The 16266-nt window shown below is 46.5% G+C and overlaps 1 protein-coding gene across 1 annotated transcript in view; it reads left to right on the top strand.

Moving 5' to 3' along the window:
• The window catches only part of LOC5566023, a 345245-nt gene that overhangs the window by 153745 nt on the left and 175234 nt on the right, over nt 1–16266 (top strand). The window contains exon 3 of the mRNA XM_021843239.1: nt 25–1789. Within this exon, the coding sequence (XP_021698931.1) occupies nt 25–1789 (1765 nt within the window). The remainder of the gene's footprint in view (nt 1–24; nt 1790–16266) is intronic.

The following is a 16266-nucleotide window of genomic DNA, read 5'->3' on the forward strand; positions in this document are numbered from 1 at the left end:
GTATTTTTTCTCATTTGTTTTCAGTTTAATCGCTAGTATCAACGGTGAGAGAGGACAATCCACGCTCCGAACAACTAGCAATGGCCACAAGCGTCAGTCCATCAGCAGCCAGGACACTTCCGGTGAGATCGAATCAGACGTCGTTGTGGGCAAATCCGTCGGACGAGAACGCATAAATTCGACGTCGCACTATTCCACTGAGAAAAGCGGATCGTCAGGTTACTACAGTACAAACATCTTCTTTGCCGGCGGTTCAGTGGTGGACGATCATATCTACTACGAACCAGTTGTGAACCGAGCACGGAAACCAGCCTCGGAAAGTGGGAACAAACCCACTGGGGCAACCGTTGGCAAGAAAGAAGGCATCTTGAAAAATAGTTACAAATCGCAAGATGCAAACAAAGCTCAAAAGAATGGCAAAACGTTAGAAAAGTACTATTACCCAGCAACTCTGGAAAACGTTTCCAATGACGTCGCAGTTATGCGCGCGAAGCCGTCGAGCAATGAGAAGCTTTCCGACAACGTCGAAGCTCCCGATGGGTCAATTCCACGTCCGATTTGGCCGTTGGATGTGGACGACTCATTGGCTGACATCAATTTGGAGGCATTTAAAATGCGGCACAATAGCCAGCAAAATTTAATAGGATTAGAAAGTTCGGCATCATCGAATTCGGACAACGAACTTTATTCGGTTAGTAAGAAAAATCAAGATGACACAGCGAAGAAGAAATTCCAGTCACAATCGCAATATGAAGAATACCTGGAATTTCACAACACACGTAATATTCTCGAGCAGATTCGTGGAAAGCTCAATACACTGCTCGAGCAAAGAACAGAAGGTCAGAAACAAACCGACAATAGCAATGGACTCACGCAGGCTGAAGCAGAACTTGAAGAAAATATTGCTAACCTCAAGTCAGACTTAGAAGGCTACCTGCAGTCTATGAACCAGAAAAATGAAAACGAAATTAAACGCTTCTGTAGAGGGATGTCGAAGGATGCCAAAGTGGTTGCCGTGCAAAATGCCGTCGAGCATCGCCATCGTTCACGCGGTTCATCGGTCAACTTTGAAAACGACTACGAAGTTCTAGAGAACCACAGAGCCTTTGAACAGTCATACTACCCTACAACTTCTCAAAGAACTCTCACGAGGTATCCCAATCCGGGTGATCAACCGTCACTTTTCGAAACGGTTTACGTGAGAGATGGTTTCAACGTGCGTCAACTGAATCGTCCAGCTCCGAATCCGTTTGCGCAGGAAGCTCGCTCTACGCAAATGCTACTGAATCAGCGATCGATCTACGTTCAACCGCAGCAACTGCAACAGCAGCAGCATCAGCCGATTCGTTATATGAGCAACGCAGAGATCAACGCTCTCAGCACCTACGAGGTATGCGAACGAAGGCCTAGCAAGGTGTCAATCGAGATACCCGAAGACGGAGGCAAAAGTGCACACGTAGTGGTAGACAGTGGTGTTGGGATGGGAATCGTTAGCGATCTGGTTGCGGAGGGTCGCGTTAGGCGTAAGTCAGAGTTAAGTAATAGTAATAATGTAGGCAAAAATGGCGATGTGAGTGATTTTACGTTGCAACGAGTGATTTTGATGGAAAGTTTAGGCAAGAATGGGAAGATGTTTGGTGACAAGGAGAAGATGCTGTTGGAATACCATTTGAATAAGCCAAGCTACTGGGAGCTGTATTATGGTGCAAATCGGGAGGAGCATAAACCACACCACACACTGATAAGGAAAGTGAAAATTGGAGGAAAGAACGCCATATCGGTTTCATATGTAAGTATTTGCAATTTGTTTAGCCTTTCTAAAGATTTTTACGCTATTTCAATCATCGTTAAATTCAATATGTAAGCTGTTGATGCAAATCTTACTATATTTTGTGGCCTTCTAGTTACACTGAAAAGATCTTGAACCTGATCGTAAATTTAATCCTGACTTAAGCGTTATAATATGGTATATCCAACAACCTTTGCTAGAGCACAATTTGGTCTAAAAACGAAACGGCATAAATCATAAACGAAATATGTGTAACCTTTGCACAGATCGTGTTTCCCAAGTCCTTGCGGCATCTGCTCTGTTTGCTAGGCTAACTTTTTTTCAAGCCTCCCACGCATTGCACTGTAATTATTCGGGCATTAGACTCATTCCGACAAATTGCACTCCTATAATCTCCGCGTCCATTTTAGCACCCTGGCCTACGTCTTTCAGTAGCCTACGCTTGAAGATGAGGGGGAATGTATGGTCTACAGATGAAACGCTGTCCATGATATTTGAATTTTATTTACCAGTCTGCTAGTGAGTTTGCACAGACCAAGAGCATCCTAGGATTGTTGGGAACTCCACCACATGCTGGTTAAGGCACATTTTCTGATTTATGATATTTTTTTTCGCTTGGTTGTGCTGTTTGCATTTAACCGTTTAAAACAGCACGACGCTGATTTTCGAGGGTTCTTCTACGACGATCAGAGTCATCGCTAGAGAGTATCAGTGCGAACTGTGATGGAGTGACGGTAGTTTGCGATTTATGTCATGATGGGTGCCGAGAATACATGGTCTTCCATATGAGCAAATCAAACAATACACTTGATTAAATAAATTAATTACTCCTCATTGGCATTTGACCTCCGATTGTCTAGCCATCGGATAGTCAACACACCTACAAAACATGCTGGTACAAGATGTTGGTAAACAGTATTAGCATGATGCAAATGTTAGGATAGATTTTTTTTTTTCAGAATATGTAAATACAAAACACAAATAATTTGTTTACCACTGAGTAGTTTATGTTTACAGGAATTCACAGTTTATTAACCTTTTCACGAGGTGAATCCCAATTTAACAAATTTTTGTCTTCCTTGCTCAATAAGTCTCCAAAAATACTGTCAATATCAGCTTCCGATATATCATTTCGTATTTCTCGATTTGGAATCTGAATTCGACAGATGAACAGAATTAGAAAGAAACACATCCCATGTTTGATAATAAATCTTCGAAAATAAAAGCATAACTGACCCATATGGAATTGCTATCGATCGAGAAATTCGTCGATGAAGTTGAATATCTGATCGTTCGATAATCGAAATTCCGATAATGCCAGTATAAATATTGAGCAGAGCATCATCGTATATGATACTAAGCGTCTAGATGTATTTTGAAAAGTTCCTTACGGAATAGTAGTTTGCAGAACAAGTTGCAGAATGATAATTTTCACAGCACGAGGCATGAATTTCCTACGAGGCTGGCCGAGTATATTAAAGTACATGATACAACTGCTCACTTTAAATCAATGAGATATTCTATTTTATACAATGGAATGATTTTGCAGATGCCGAATGTCAACCAATATGTACTCGCGATAATTTTGTATTGCAGGGAATTTGCCCTACAGAAAAAAATAAACTTCTTGCAAGATGTTCTACATAGAGACTGTTATGCCTTAATTGTTTCCTTAATATGGGACAGCACTAGTTTGATTTTTTTTTCACAATGTTTTCGAACAAATTGCTGAACTTTGTGTGCGCACATGAAAATATATCCAATCCGCCATACAATTTTTTTTTCGAGGAGATAAATATGGGACAGTTATGCTTTTATGGGCAGTTTAGTGGAAAATATAATTGAATAGAAACCGAAATGAGTTCTACAACATTCAAGTCGAGTCCAGCACATGATACTCAAGACTGCCTTACAGTTGAGGTCAAAATACGCGTATTTGTCAAAGGATAAAAACTCTAGGGGAATTAAATGTCATAGTATAAAATTCGGTTTCCTTTTTTTATCCAAGTTTGTTCCTTTTACTTAGCGGGAGGCTAATTTTTATATTCTTTCACTTAGCACGGCTTAGAAAGTGGGACGCCGAGTGCAGTAGCTCACACTCCAGTTCTGGGTTAGACGGAGAGGGATGTTTCTCAAAGCATCCAAATCTTGTATCAAATCTTCGCAAGCCAATCGCCCTTTGTTATTTTAATTCTTGACGTTTTTTGCTAGCGTAAAATGATATTCAGGCGGGATCAGGGCACATATCAGTTAAATGAAAACTGAAATGTGCCCTGGTCCACCCTGCTGCACAGTGATTCCTCTCCATGTAAAAGATGGAAAAAAAGTCTTGAAATAGATTTATCATATTCTCATAAAGTATCTTTACTCTAATTGACTAGATTGTACATGTTTTGAAACTATTTATCATCATTTTATAATTAACCCATATTTAGGTGATTTCTTAATATATCAGAATTTTATGTTATCAACATTTGATTTGGCTTCGTCAAGCCATACGGCACTTGAGCCCATCTGGTAAATTGTTTAGAAATGAAATCCTTCAGTATCGTTATCTGTTGGGCCTTGCTTAGTCGAGTGGTTAGAGTCCGTGGCTACAAAACAAAGCCATGCTGAAGGTGTCTGGGTTCGATTCCCGATCGGTCCAGGATCTTTTCGTAATGGAAATTTCCTTGACATCCCTGTGCATGGAGTTTCATCGTTCTTGCCACACGAGATACAAATGCGAAAATGGCAACTTTGGCAAAGAAAGCTCTCAGTTAATAACTTTGGAAGTGCTCATGGAACACTAAGCTGAGAAGCAGGCTCTGTCCCTGTAATGCAAAGAAAAAGAAGAAAAAAGAAGTATCGTTATCTTTGTATCTTATGAAATGATTTTAAAAAAAATATGTCTTTTGATTAGCACTCAAACAAAAATATTCATTACACTCATTAATATATTACCGTTCTCAGAATTGTCACGCAAGTTTGCGCAAGATAGGTCTATGATTTACCGAAACTTGATTGAAAAATCTTCAATTCAAGGCTAGTGTCATATGTGTGCGAGTGTGTGCTCATTTTTGAAAACTAAATTGAATTTCATTTGGTTTGCTCCATATATTTTACAAAGGAGCAAAAAATACAATTACGTCGGTCGTGTTCTTTAAAATGTTCTCAAAACTTCAATTTTCACTCAATCTTTTTGAAACCTTGGAAAAAAGGCTATTCAATTATCGTTCAAAAATCCAAACATATTTTGAGAATTAATAGTGCAAGTTAGTTTTTCGACTGTTTTCCGCCCTCGCATTATTGTGTGCTCCAGATTTTAGGATAAAAAAATAGGCGACCTAATAACTTTCAGTGACACACAATTAGAACCGAATGAGTAAACATATGTTGGAATTATTATGAAAAAAAATTTACCAACAGAAATTAAAACTGGGCTCAGTCATCAGGGTTGTCATGTCTATAACCAACCGACGGTGTTGTAAGAAAAAACCTGAAGTTCGTAGGCAAAAAAGTCTATCTGGAGAAATTGAGAAGTGAAACTGTGAAAAAAAAAATGAATCTGGTGGGCTTCGATCCCACGACTCCCAATACGCTAGTTTGGGCGCTTTAACTAACTACGCCACAGAACGGACCGTCGTTCTAAATTTTTTTTACTCGAAAAACCAACATGAGTCAAGAGAATAATGGTAATCGGTATGACAAAGGGGATTAGGCTCTGTGGATCTCGTTTATCAGCTATGCTTATCCTAAAAAGTCTGCTGGATGAACTTCTCAGTTGTGGTTATTCCACAACCGTCCCACTATACTACATATTCCAAGAATCACCGCTTTTTGGATGTTGTGTAGGTCCTTCTTCAATTGCAGCTCGTCTAGGGACCTTAGGAGAGATTTCGGGACTATTCCGGTCGCTGAGAGGAACGATTCTACCCCATTACCTTGAAATCCACTACCCCGAATGCCATCACCCCGAATGTATTTATCCCGTATGTACTATTACCCCGATTTCCATTACCCCGAATGCCATTCCCCCGAATGTACAATTACCTTGAATGACATTGCTCCATGTTATTGTAGTTCTGGGTAATGTCATTCGGGCTATCGGGTCGTTTGGGGATAAAATTCGGGGTGATGGCATTCGGGGTAATGGGGTAGAATCATTAGTTTCATCACAGATGGTAGCAATCATGGGAACTTATAACTGTTTCCTATCTTTGTGCAAAATATTGATGCACCGCATTGGTCTCATTATTTTGGAACTTGAAGAAATATCAAATAAAAAAGCTTGTACGATTGCTGTCATTATTGTAGATGTTCTCAAAAAATACATTTTGCGATTGAAGTGTTTTTTTCTTCTTGTGTTGAGCGTATTATCACTGCGATTAATTGATCTTGCAGTAAAGTTAGTACTTATAAACACCATGGCCAAAACTACAAAGTTAAAGTAGGTGAGCCCTCCGTGAGTGTCTGGAAAGATCCTTAACGAATGACTTTTTGAATCGTGCTGAAAAAACTGTCGGTTTCCAGCAAAAACTTTGTCAGATTTCTCCCAAAAGCTTTGATTATTTTTTATAGGACTCTTTTTGAATTTCTAGCGAGATCCTTAGCGAATTATCACGAGATCTCAATGAAAACTTAACGTAAGCTTCTTTGTGAAAATTGTAAAAATATTCTTAGTACATTCCTTTTGAAACCATGATTCAAAGAATCCAATCGAAATTTCCTCGATCTCTGATAAGACTTTGAGCAGATTTCAAATGTTATTTTTTTTCAGATTCTTTGAAATATACTTTTGACATTCTTAGACTGTTTTTGGCATTCTTAGGAATTTTCTTTCAGAATATTGATCAGAGAGATTGGCGAGATGGTTGCAGGATTTCCTGGATTTTATAGATGAATGGGTGTTCAGAGACCATCAGTAGATTCTTGAAAGATTGCTGACGAGATGCTTCATGTAATTTTAGGTGACAGCCTGACAAACAGGATTTGTACTATGGTTTTTGACACACTTTAAACAATAACTTTGAGAAAATAATTCTCAGTATAAACAAAAGTCAAAACACACTAGAGTATTCGGGAAAGTGATAGTTTATTGTGTTGGAAAAATGGTAGAATTTATGCTTATGCTCATACCCGCTAATTAGAAGTTTCTTGAGATCGTACGCTACAAGTCCTCAACGTTAAAAATAAAAAATACTTTTGTCATCGCTGTTGTTCAAAGTATGAGTCATGTTAAGAATTCGAGACAAAATGGAATCTGTACAGGAAAATTGAGAAAAAACAAATTGTCCTGATTGTGAATCTCCAGGAAATGGTCACCCAACGCCCACCTAGCTTGTTGTGCTGCACGCCTTCTTGTACCAACTGGATCCCAAGCAAACACCATCTTTGCAGGGTTGCTGTCCGGAATTCTTGCAACATGCCCTGCCCATCGTATGCTTTCAGCTTTGGCCACCACCTGGATACTGGGTTCGCCGTAGAGTTGGGCAAGCTCGTTGTTCATCATTCGCTGTCACACACCGTTTTCCTGCACACCACCAAAGATCGTCCTAAGCACCCGACGTTCGAAGACTCCAAGTGCTTGGAAGTCCTCCTCGAGCATCGTCCATGTTTCATGCCCGTAGAGGACTACCGGCCTAATGAGCGTTTTGTACTTGATACATTTGGTGCGGGTGGGAATCTTGTTTGGCCGCAGCTTCTTGTGGAGGCCATAGTAGGCTCGACTTCCACTGATGATGCGCCTCCGTATTTCACGGCTAACGTTATTGTCAGCCGTCAGCAAGGGTACTTTGTCTTGGTCGCATTCACCACCAGTCCAACTTTTGCTGCCTCGCGGTTCAGGTGGGTGTACAGGTCTGTCACCTTTTCAAATGTTCGGCCGACGATGTCCATATCATCCGCGAAGCAAACAAATTGACTGGTTCTCGTAAAAATCATACCCCGGATGTTCAGCCCGGTATCTCTGCATAACACCTTCTAGCGCAATATTGAACAACAGGCACGAAAGTCCATCACCTTGTCGTAGTCCGTTAGTTGGATGCTTTCGACTGTTGTAAGTTGCACCGGGTTTTTTCTTATCGGTTTTCAGCAATCGAAACTAAAATATTTATTTTACGCCCAACGTTTCACCACATTGTCTAACCCTTGTCGTAGTCCTCGGCGGGATCCAATAGAACAGGAGTGTTAGCCTGAAACCTTCACACAATTATGCACACATTCCATCGTCGCTCTTATCTTATCTCGTGAGCTTCCCGGGAAAGCTGTTATCGTCCATGATTTTCCATAGCTCTACGCGGTCGATACTATCGTATGCCGCCGTAAAATCGACGATAACGTGATGCGTTGGAACCTGGTATTCACGACAGTTTTGGAGGATTTGTTGTACAGTAAAGATAACGTCAACGAAGCCGGCTTGATAACTTCCCACGAACTCATTCACTACTAGTGACAGACGATGGAAGATGATCTAGGATAATACTTTGTAGGCCGCATTTCGAATGGTGATCGCTCGAAAGTTTTCACATTCTAACTTGTAGATGGAGCATATTACCGCTTCCTTCCACTCGTCCGGTAGCTGTTCTGTTTTCCAGATTGTGCCTATCAGCCGGTGCAGACAAATAGCCATCCTCTCCGGGCCCATCTTTATGAGTTCAGCTTGATACCATCCTTACTAGTAGCTTTATAGTCAGGCGTTGCAGAATTCGCTCTCATTTGAGAATGAAGCACGATCAAAGCAAGTAAAGAAAAACATCCCATCTGTTGCGGTCCACGATCGTCATTGTATCGCAAGGTGTAACAAGTCTGATAAATGGAAGCAGCGAGCGAGAGCCCCAACGAGAGAGCGATGATAAAATCCATTTTTCTCGCTTGTTTACCGTTGGGGATAGGTGTTTTTCTTTACTGGCACGATAAACAATCCACGAACTTCCCATAACAACAGTGTCCCCCAGGCTTGGAGCATGTTTAGAGGGGTTTTATCATGCACTACTATCCCCCCAATCTGATCAAACTTGTAGCAGTATACGATAAACAGTCTCTCATAATGTGCAGCATGTTATGATAGTTACAGAGAGCGATACGTGAGAGATTCTCTCAATTTTCTCAGGATTCAATCCCTGTTTATAGTTCTTGAGCTGATGAATGACATCTTTAACCTCCCTCAAAGTTGGGGCTGTTTGGTTTCCATCGCCTGCAGTACTGACGAAGACATTTCCTCCGTTGACCCGTCCTTCATTGCCTGTGCTCTTAGCGCCATTCAGGTGTTCGTCGAAGTGCTGCTTCGATCACATCACGCTCGTCCGTCAAAATGCGCCCATCCTTATCCCTGCACATCGCGGCTCGTGGCACAAAGCCGTTGCGGGATGCGTTGAGCTTCTGATAGAACTTACGTGTTTCATTGGCTCGCCCTCTGTCTCGTACAGGCGGCGTTTTTTTTTTTCTCCCGAAAAAGGCGGGTCTGCTGTGGCCCTTTTCGTCTATAATGTTGCACGGTCTGCCGGGTACCTTGCTGCAGCATGACCACGCGCGCTGCATTCTTCTCCTCCAGAATCTGCCTACATTCCTCGTTGAACCTGTCGTCCCGTCGACTCCGTCCCACTTACCCGACGTTGTTCTCAGCTGCATCGATAATGGCTGCTTTCACTGTACTTCAGCAGTCTTCAAGAGGGGCTTCATCCAGCTCACCCTCTTCCGGTAATGGAGCCTCGAGGTGCTGCGAGTATGCAGTTGCGACATTCTTTTCTTTAAGTCGCTCTATGTCATACTGGGGCGGCCGTCGGTACCATACGTTGTTAACGACAGAGAGTTTTGGGCGCAGTTTAACTATCACCAGATAGTGTCCACAGTCGATGTAAGCGCCACGATAGGTCCTGACGTCGATAATGTCGGAGGTGTGCCGTCCATCATTTAGAACGTGGTCGATTTGTGATTCTGTCAGTTGTGGTGATCTTCAGGTGTATCGGTATGGAAGGCTGTGCTGGAAGTATGTGCTACGAATGGCCATATTCTTGAAGGTGGCAAAATCTATCAGTCGTAGGCCGTTCTCGCTCGTCAACCGGTGTGCGCTGAACTTTTTTTTTTTTTTTTTTTTTTTTTTTTTTTCTTCCAAGCAATGGGGGGATAATCTGCTCAACAGACGCCGTGTGGGGTTAGGGACCATTTACTACATGCAAGCAGTAAACAGGACTACACCCCCGACCCACTAAACCATTTCCATTGCCGCCAAACCCTTCGTCTCTCCGGGACCACCAAGAAGGCATTGCTTCGAAGAGGGGCTATTGCACATCGCATCCTCCAGGTTAGCTGCGTAGCCATGCAGCAACGAACATCGATGACACGCTTAGGGGGGTCCACCAAGGTAGCATGCTGGCGCTTTGCCAGCTTCCCAAGTGGTCCTCACCTCCCGTTGTCCGCTGAAAGCGGGCAGGGTCGACCACTACGCCCGCGCCCAGCTGCACCGCAGGTATCAAGAACTGATACTGCGGGCTTCGCAATTTGACCTACTGAAGGCTCAGGCCCTATCAGCTAGCACCAGCTGGGATTGCTGACGAAGGGGCCTCCACCTGCCCCGAACAACCAGAGGCTCGTATCCACCCAGTAGGCCGGCGCCACGACAGCAGCGCTACCAGGATGTTCTCCCCGCGGCCACTTAATCGCTGTAAGGGTCGATTTCGACCGTAGGGCACCGGTATGACCTACGTGGCCGACTGCGAACCCTTGGACCACCTGTTGTTTAGCGTCTGCACTAGCCACTCCTCGAGTCCACTCGCCACCTCCTTTGCAGTTCCGAGACGATGTGGGTGATAGCCGATGAAACGGCATTCCAGCCAAACTCGTCTTCACACATCCTCTGGACCAAATTGTCCGGAGTCGTGTCCCGACCGCATGTGGCTAACATGCGGTCACGCATTGTGCGGAAACGCGGGCACACGAACAAAACGTGTTCCGCCGTTTCCTCTAAACCTGCACAAACTGGACATTCGGGAGAACCCGCATGACCGAAACGGTGTAGATACTGTCTAAAGCAACCATGGCCCGAAAGGACCTGTGTCAGGTGGAATGTTAGTTCCCCATGGCGCCTATTGACCCAGATATCTAACCTCGGAATCAACCTGTGAGTCCACACTCCCTTGGTGGAACTGTCCCACGCACGCTGCCATTTGACCATGGAGGCCAGTCTGGCAGTCCTGCGTATGCCTCTTGTGCCGCGCATTTCGAAGCACTCTATGTCTTCCATGATAAGGATACCAATAGGCACCATACCGGTGATGACGCAGAGTGCATCGTGTGACACGGTACGGTACGCGCTCGCAACCCTCAGGCACATTAGCCTATAAGTACTCTCTAGCTTGCTACGGTAGCTCTTGGTACTTAAGGCCGTGCCCCAAGCCGGGCCACCATACCTCAGTATGGATGAGGCGACACTGGCCAGAAGCTTTCGCTTGCTGGCGTACACCGCAGAGCTATTGGACATCATCCGGGACAGTGCCACAATAGCTGTGGAGGCTCTCTTGCAGGCATAATCGACGTGGCTACCGAAGGTAAGCTTATCGTCGATCATCACCCCCAAGTGTTTGACGGAGCGCTTCGAAGTGATCGTGCAGTCGCCTACACTGATCACCGCTTGCTGCACCGACTTTCGGTTGTTGACAACAACCGCCTCAGTTTTGTGGTGAGCCAATTCCAGTTTCCTGGAGCTCATCCACTCCTCCACAATTGCGATCGAGTGGGCTGCAGTCAATTCCACTTCTTCGATCGATTCACCGTAGACCTCCAGCGTAATATCGTCGGCAAAGCCAACGATGACCACACCCGCCGGGAATTTTAATCTCAACACCTCGTCGTACATGACATTCCATAACACCGGGCCCAGGATGGAACCTTGCGGGACTCCTGAGGTTATGTGAAAGCACTTCCGACCCACCTCTGTGTCATAGACTAATACCCGATTCTGGAAGTAACTTCCGAGAATCTTGTACAGGTACTCGGGTATCCCCAGACGCAGGAGCGCATCGGCAATAGCCGCCCAACTGGCACTATTAAATGCGTTCCTTACATCCAGAGTCACTACTGCGCAGTAGCGAATCCCCCTCCTCTTACGCTGGAGTGCTATCTCAGCGGTTTTCTTAACCGTCAGAATAGCGTCTACGGTGGACTTCCCTTTCCGGAAGCCGAACTGGTTGCTTGAGAGACCATTTACACTCTCAGTGTACCTCAACAGTCTGTTGAGGATGATCTTCTCGAGCACCTTCCCCGCCGTGTCAATCAAGCATATTGGTCTATACGCCGACGGGTCACCAGGTGGTTTCCCCGCCTTTGGCAATAGTACCAGGCTCTGCCTCTTCCACGCATCTGGAAATACTCCCTCGTCCAGGCATATCTGCATAGCAGATCTGAACATACCGGGAGTCTCCAAGATTGCGACTTTGAGGGCCAGGTTTGGAACTCCGTCCGGACCTGGTGCCTTCCCCATGCTTAGGGATTTTGCAATCCCTACAAGATCCTCACCGGTTACTCTATCCTCATCGCCAGCCCCAATCCCCGGCTGTCCTACAAAAGGAGGCCATGGGCTAGGGTTGTGGCGCGGAAAGAGCCCCTCGATGATCCCCTCCAGCATCTGTGGAGATTGCTCCGTAGGAGCAATTGCACCTCTTGTCTTCGCCATAACGATCCTGTAGGCATCACCCCACGGGTTCACGTTGGCACTCTGACAGAGTCTCTCAAAGCAGGCCTTTTTGCTTGCCCTTATCTCGGACTTCAGCGCGACTTTGGCAGCGGTGAACACCGCCCGTCGTTCTTCACGCTCCTGCTCGGTACGTGCTCGCTGCATCCGCTTCCTGACCCGTAGGCAGGCACGGCGCAGGTCCGCAATTGCTTGAGTCCACCAGTACGTCGGTGGTCTCCCATTTCTAGGGTGGACTTTCCTAGGCATGGTCGCATCGCACGCACGCGAAAGCACCGCTACCAGTTCGTCCCCGCTTAGGCCGAGTAGGTTACGCTCACGACGGAGCGCCTCCCTAAGTACTTCGTCATTGAAGTACGATGTCTTCCACCTACGAGGGCTTGGCCGTGACCTAGCCGCTTCCTCTACGCGCTGCCTGCTGTTGTTGTAGTCGATACTGTAGCGAACCGCCAGGTGGTCGTTGTGAGTGTAGGCATTGTCTACCCTCCAGTTCGAACTACTCGTTAGGCCAGGACTACAAAAAGTAACGTCGATAATCGACTCCGCTCCGTTTCGGCTGAAGGTACTTTTGGTACCAACATTAGCCAGATCGACATCTAGCACGGCCAGTGCCTCTAGCAGGATTTGACCTCGCTGGTTCGTGATGCGGCTTCCCCATTCCACGGCCCAGGCATTGAAGTCACCCGCTATTACTACTGGCCTTCGCCCTGTCAGCGCGGTCGTCATACAGTCCAGCATCTGCGTGAACCGCTCGGTCGACCAACTCGGAGGCGCATAGCAGCTACAGAAGAGGACCCCGTTTACTTTGGCGATCACGAAGCCCTCGTAGGTAGTGGACACCAACTGCTGGACAGGGTATTTACCCGTTGTCCATATCGCCGCCATTTTTCCGGATCCATCCACGACCCAGTTGCCGTTGCCGGCGGGTACTCGGTATGGGTCCGATATGATGGCGATGTCCGTCCCCCACTCAGCAACTGACTGGTACAGCAGTTGCTGAGCTGCGTCACAGTGGTTCAGGTTCAGCTGCGTTACCTGCACTGTGACTTTTCGTTGATGGCTCGTTTGAAGGTCGGGCACCTTGAGCCTCCCGTTGGGTGATTGTTGTTCACGGACTTGCCGGAACAAATCAAGCACTTGGGAGGGTTCTTGCAGCCTAGTGCCTTATGACCTTCCTCACCACAACGCCTACACAACTTGGTCCTATCAGGGCCTTTACAGCCCCAGGACTTGTGTCCTGGTTCCTTACACCTAAAGCAGATCACCGGTTGCTCATGTATGTTCAGTGAGCATACTGACCAACCAACCTTGATCTTGCCTACCTTAGCGGACTTATTTGCGTCCGCCACAGGTAGGTGTACTAAGGCCACCTGAGTACCTGCCGGACCTTTCCGTAGCTGAACGGCAGCGGTGGGCACCTGAATCTCGCACTGTTGCCGCAGTGCTGTGACGAGCTCTTCTGCGTTGGTGATCTCGTCAAGGTTCATCACCTTCAGAGTCACTGACTGCGTCAGAGCCCTCACTTCGACACCCTCGCCAAGGACCTCTTCCGCCAAACTTTTGTAGGCGGCGCCCTTGCGCTCCTTGTCGCGCTTAAGCTCGAGAATCATTTCACCTGTACGAGTGCGTCTGACACTGGGTACGTCGGCTCCAAGATCTGCGAGCTTCGCGTCACTGCGCATCGCCTTCAGGACTTCCGAGTACTTGGACTCTTCCGTCTTGATGATGATCGCATCACCCTTTTCACGCTTGGCACCTACCCTCCTACTTTTCTTAGGCCTGGTATCCCTGCGCTCCTGAACTTCCTGCTTCTCCTTCTTCTTCTTTCTCACTACGGTTGTCCAGGGGGCGTCCCCCCCCTGATCCGCCCTAACCTGTGGTGATTGAGGACCTCTCAAAGGTCGCAACCCCCTGTTCCCATCACTCCGTGAGGGGCCAGCCTTTTCGGGCCCACCCTTCTCGGCTTTCCGGGACGCCTGGCTGGGGTCCGATTTTCCGGCACTTCTGCCGGTTTTCGGGGTTAATATCCGCCTGGCCTTGCGAGCGCCGCCGGGTAGCTCCTCCCCTGACGGCTGCCTCGCGCGCTTCTGCGATTGCTTGTTGTAAGCATTCGCTTCCGCACTTTTGGGGCTACCCGCGAAGACGAAGGGCTCCGTCTGGGTAGACTTCGGCACCTTCAATTTCACGGGTTCTGCCGCAGCCACAGTCGCCATGGGTTCAGCATGGTTCTGCTTGGCCGCGAACATCGACTTACGAAGTCTGAACAGGGCCTGCTTGAGGTCCTTGCTGATGTTAGACTTCGAGGACGCAAAGTCAATTATGGAGTCGAGCTGCTGTGCAGCCACTTCCATCGCAGAGAGCCCATCTCTACTTTTATTGATGGCCCTCATCAACCACGCTCCATCCATAACCTCACCCGATGCGTTAGCCGGGGATGAAATATGGTTTCCAGCACTGGCACTACGTGCACTGCTGCCTCCTCCTGCTTCCGCTCTCCTCAACGGAGACCTAGCTAACCCACTTCTTGCGAAGGGGTTCGCTTCCCTACTACTGCTACTACCTGCACTACTACTATTATTTTGATTTTGGTTTAAGTTTGTATTCATGATTGGATCCCACGAGTAGCACGGGAAAAGAGGTCCACCACGCCAGAGCCCTGCATTAACGCGGTAAGGGACAAAATACTGTGAGGGGTGCCCAGGTGCCCCACAGGCTCCGTTAACGGCCGAACATCTTTTTCACCCCTTCGACCATTCATTCCTCAGCACGGTTTTTCGCATCACACCTTGAATTGGGGTTACCCCGTTTGGTGGACTCTTACCACCGGAACAGGTCGTCCGTAGTTCTATTCTATACGCCGGAACTACACTTTCCAATCGTCGATCTGAACTCCTCCTTCTGGCCAACCTGGGCATTCAGATGTAGAGATCCTATGATGATCTTGACGTCGTGGCTTGGGCAGCGGTCGAACTCGCGTTCGAGCTACGCGTAAAATGCGTCCTCGTGTCATCATCAGAGCTTCCGGACTGCGTTCTGTGCACGTTTATTATGCTTAAGTTGAAGAACCAGCCTTTCATCCTCAACGTACACATTCTCGCATTGATCATCCACCATTCGATCACGCGACTCTGCATACCACTCATCACTATGAAAGCTGTTTGCAGCTCGTGTGTGTTTCCGCAGCTCTGGTAGATGGTATGGTTACCACTAAACGTTCACAGCATTGATCCCTTCCAACACTATTCCAGCAACGCCACGAATCCGCGGTCCTTCAGCATATCGGCGGGTACGCGTTAGAGTCCTACTCTGGCACTCGGACGATGATCGGTCGCCCTCGACATAGAGAACATACGCTGTTGTGAGCCGCTGCTAACTTGGAGTACATACGCTCTAGGTTTGCAAAACAACCCCCTCCCCTTCTCTGTCAGCATACGACCAAAGTTTCCATCGGGGTTGGTTACCCGATCCTTCCTAAGGCTGCTCGTACTTCGATCAGTACTGCGAGGAGCTAGGGAAAGGAGTTGCTGAGCAGAAGGGAAAGGACCATGCAAAGCGGTATATTTTATTCCTTCAGGTACATGAGGTACCAATAGTATGCCATGCCTGGCATTTATGAAACAGGTACCACCCCCACTAGGTTGTTTAAAAATTATAACTCTCGATTCATAAGAGATAGATATTTAGGTTCTCTGACAAAGTTGCTCTTAATTGATTGTTTAGGTTAGGCGCAAATATTTTTATCTTCCTAGATATTTATGACTTTGGGATCAATGTGCAATGGTTCTGCTTCTCGGACCATTCCACCCGCTCA

Source organism: Aedes aegypti, chromosome 2 (assembly GCF_002204515.2).
Source record: "Aedes aegypti strain LVP_AGWG chromosome 2, AaegL5.0 Primary Assembly, whole genome shotgun sequence".
NCBI classification, from domain to species: Eukaryota; Metazoa; Arthropoda; class Insecta; order Diptera; family Culicidae; genus Aedes; species Aedes aegypti.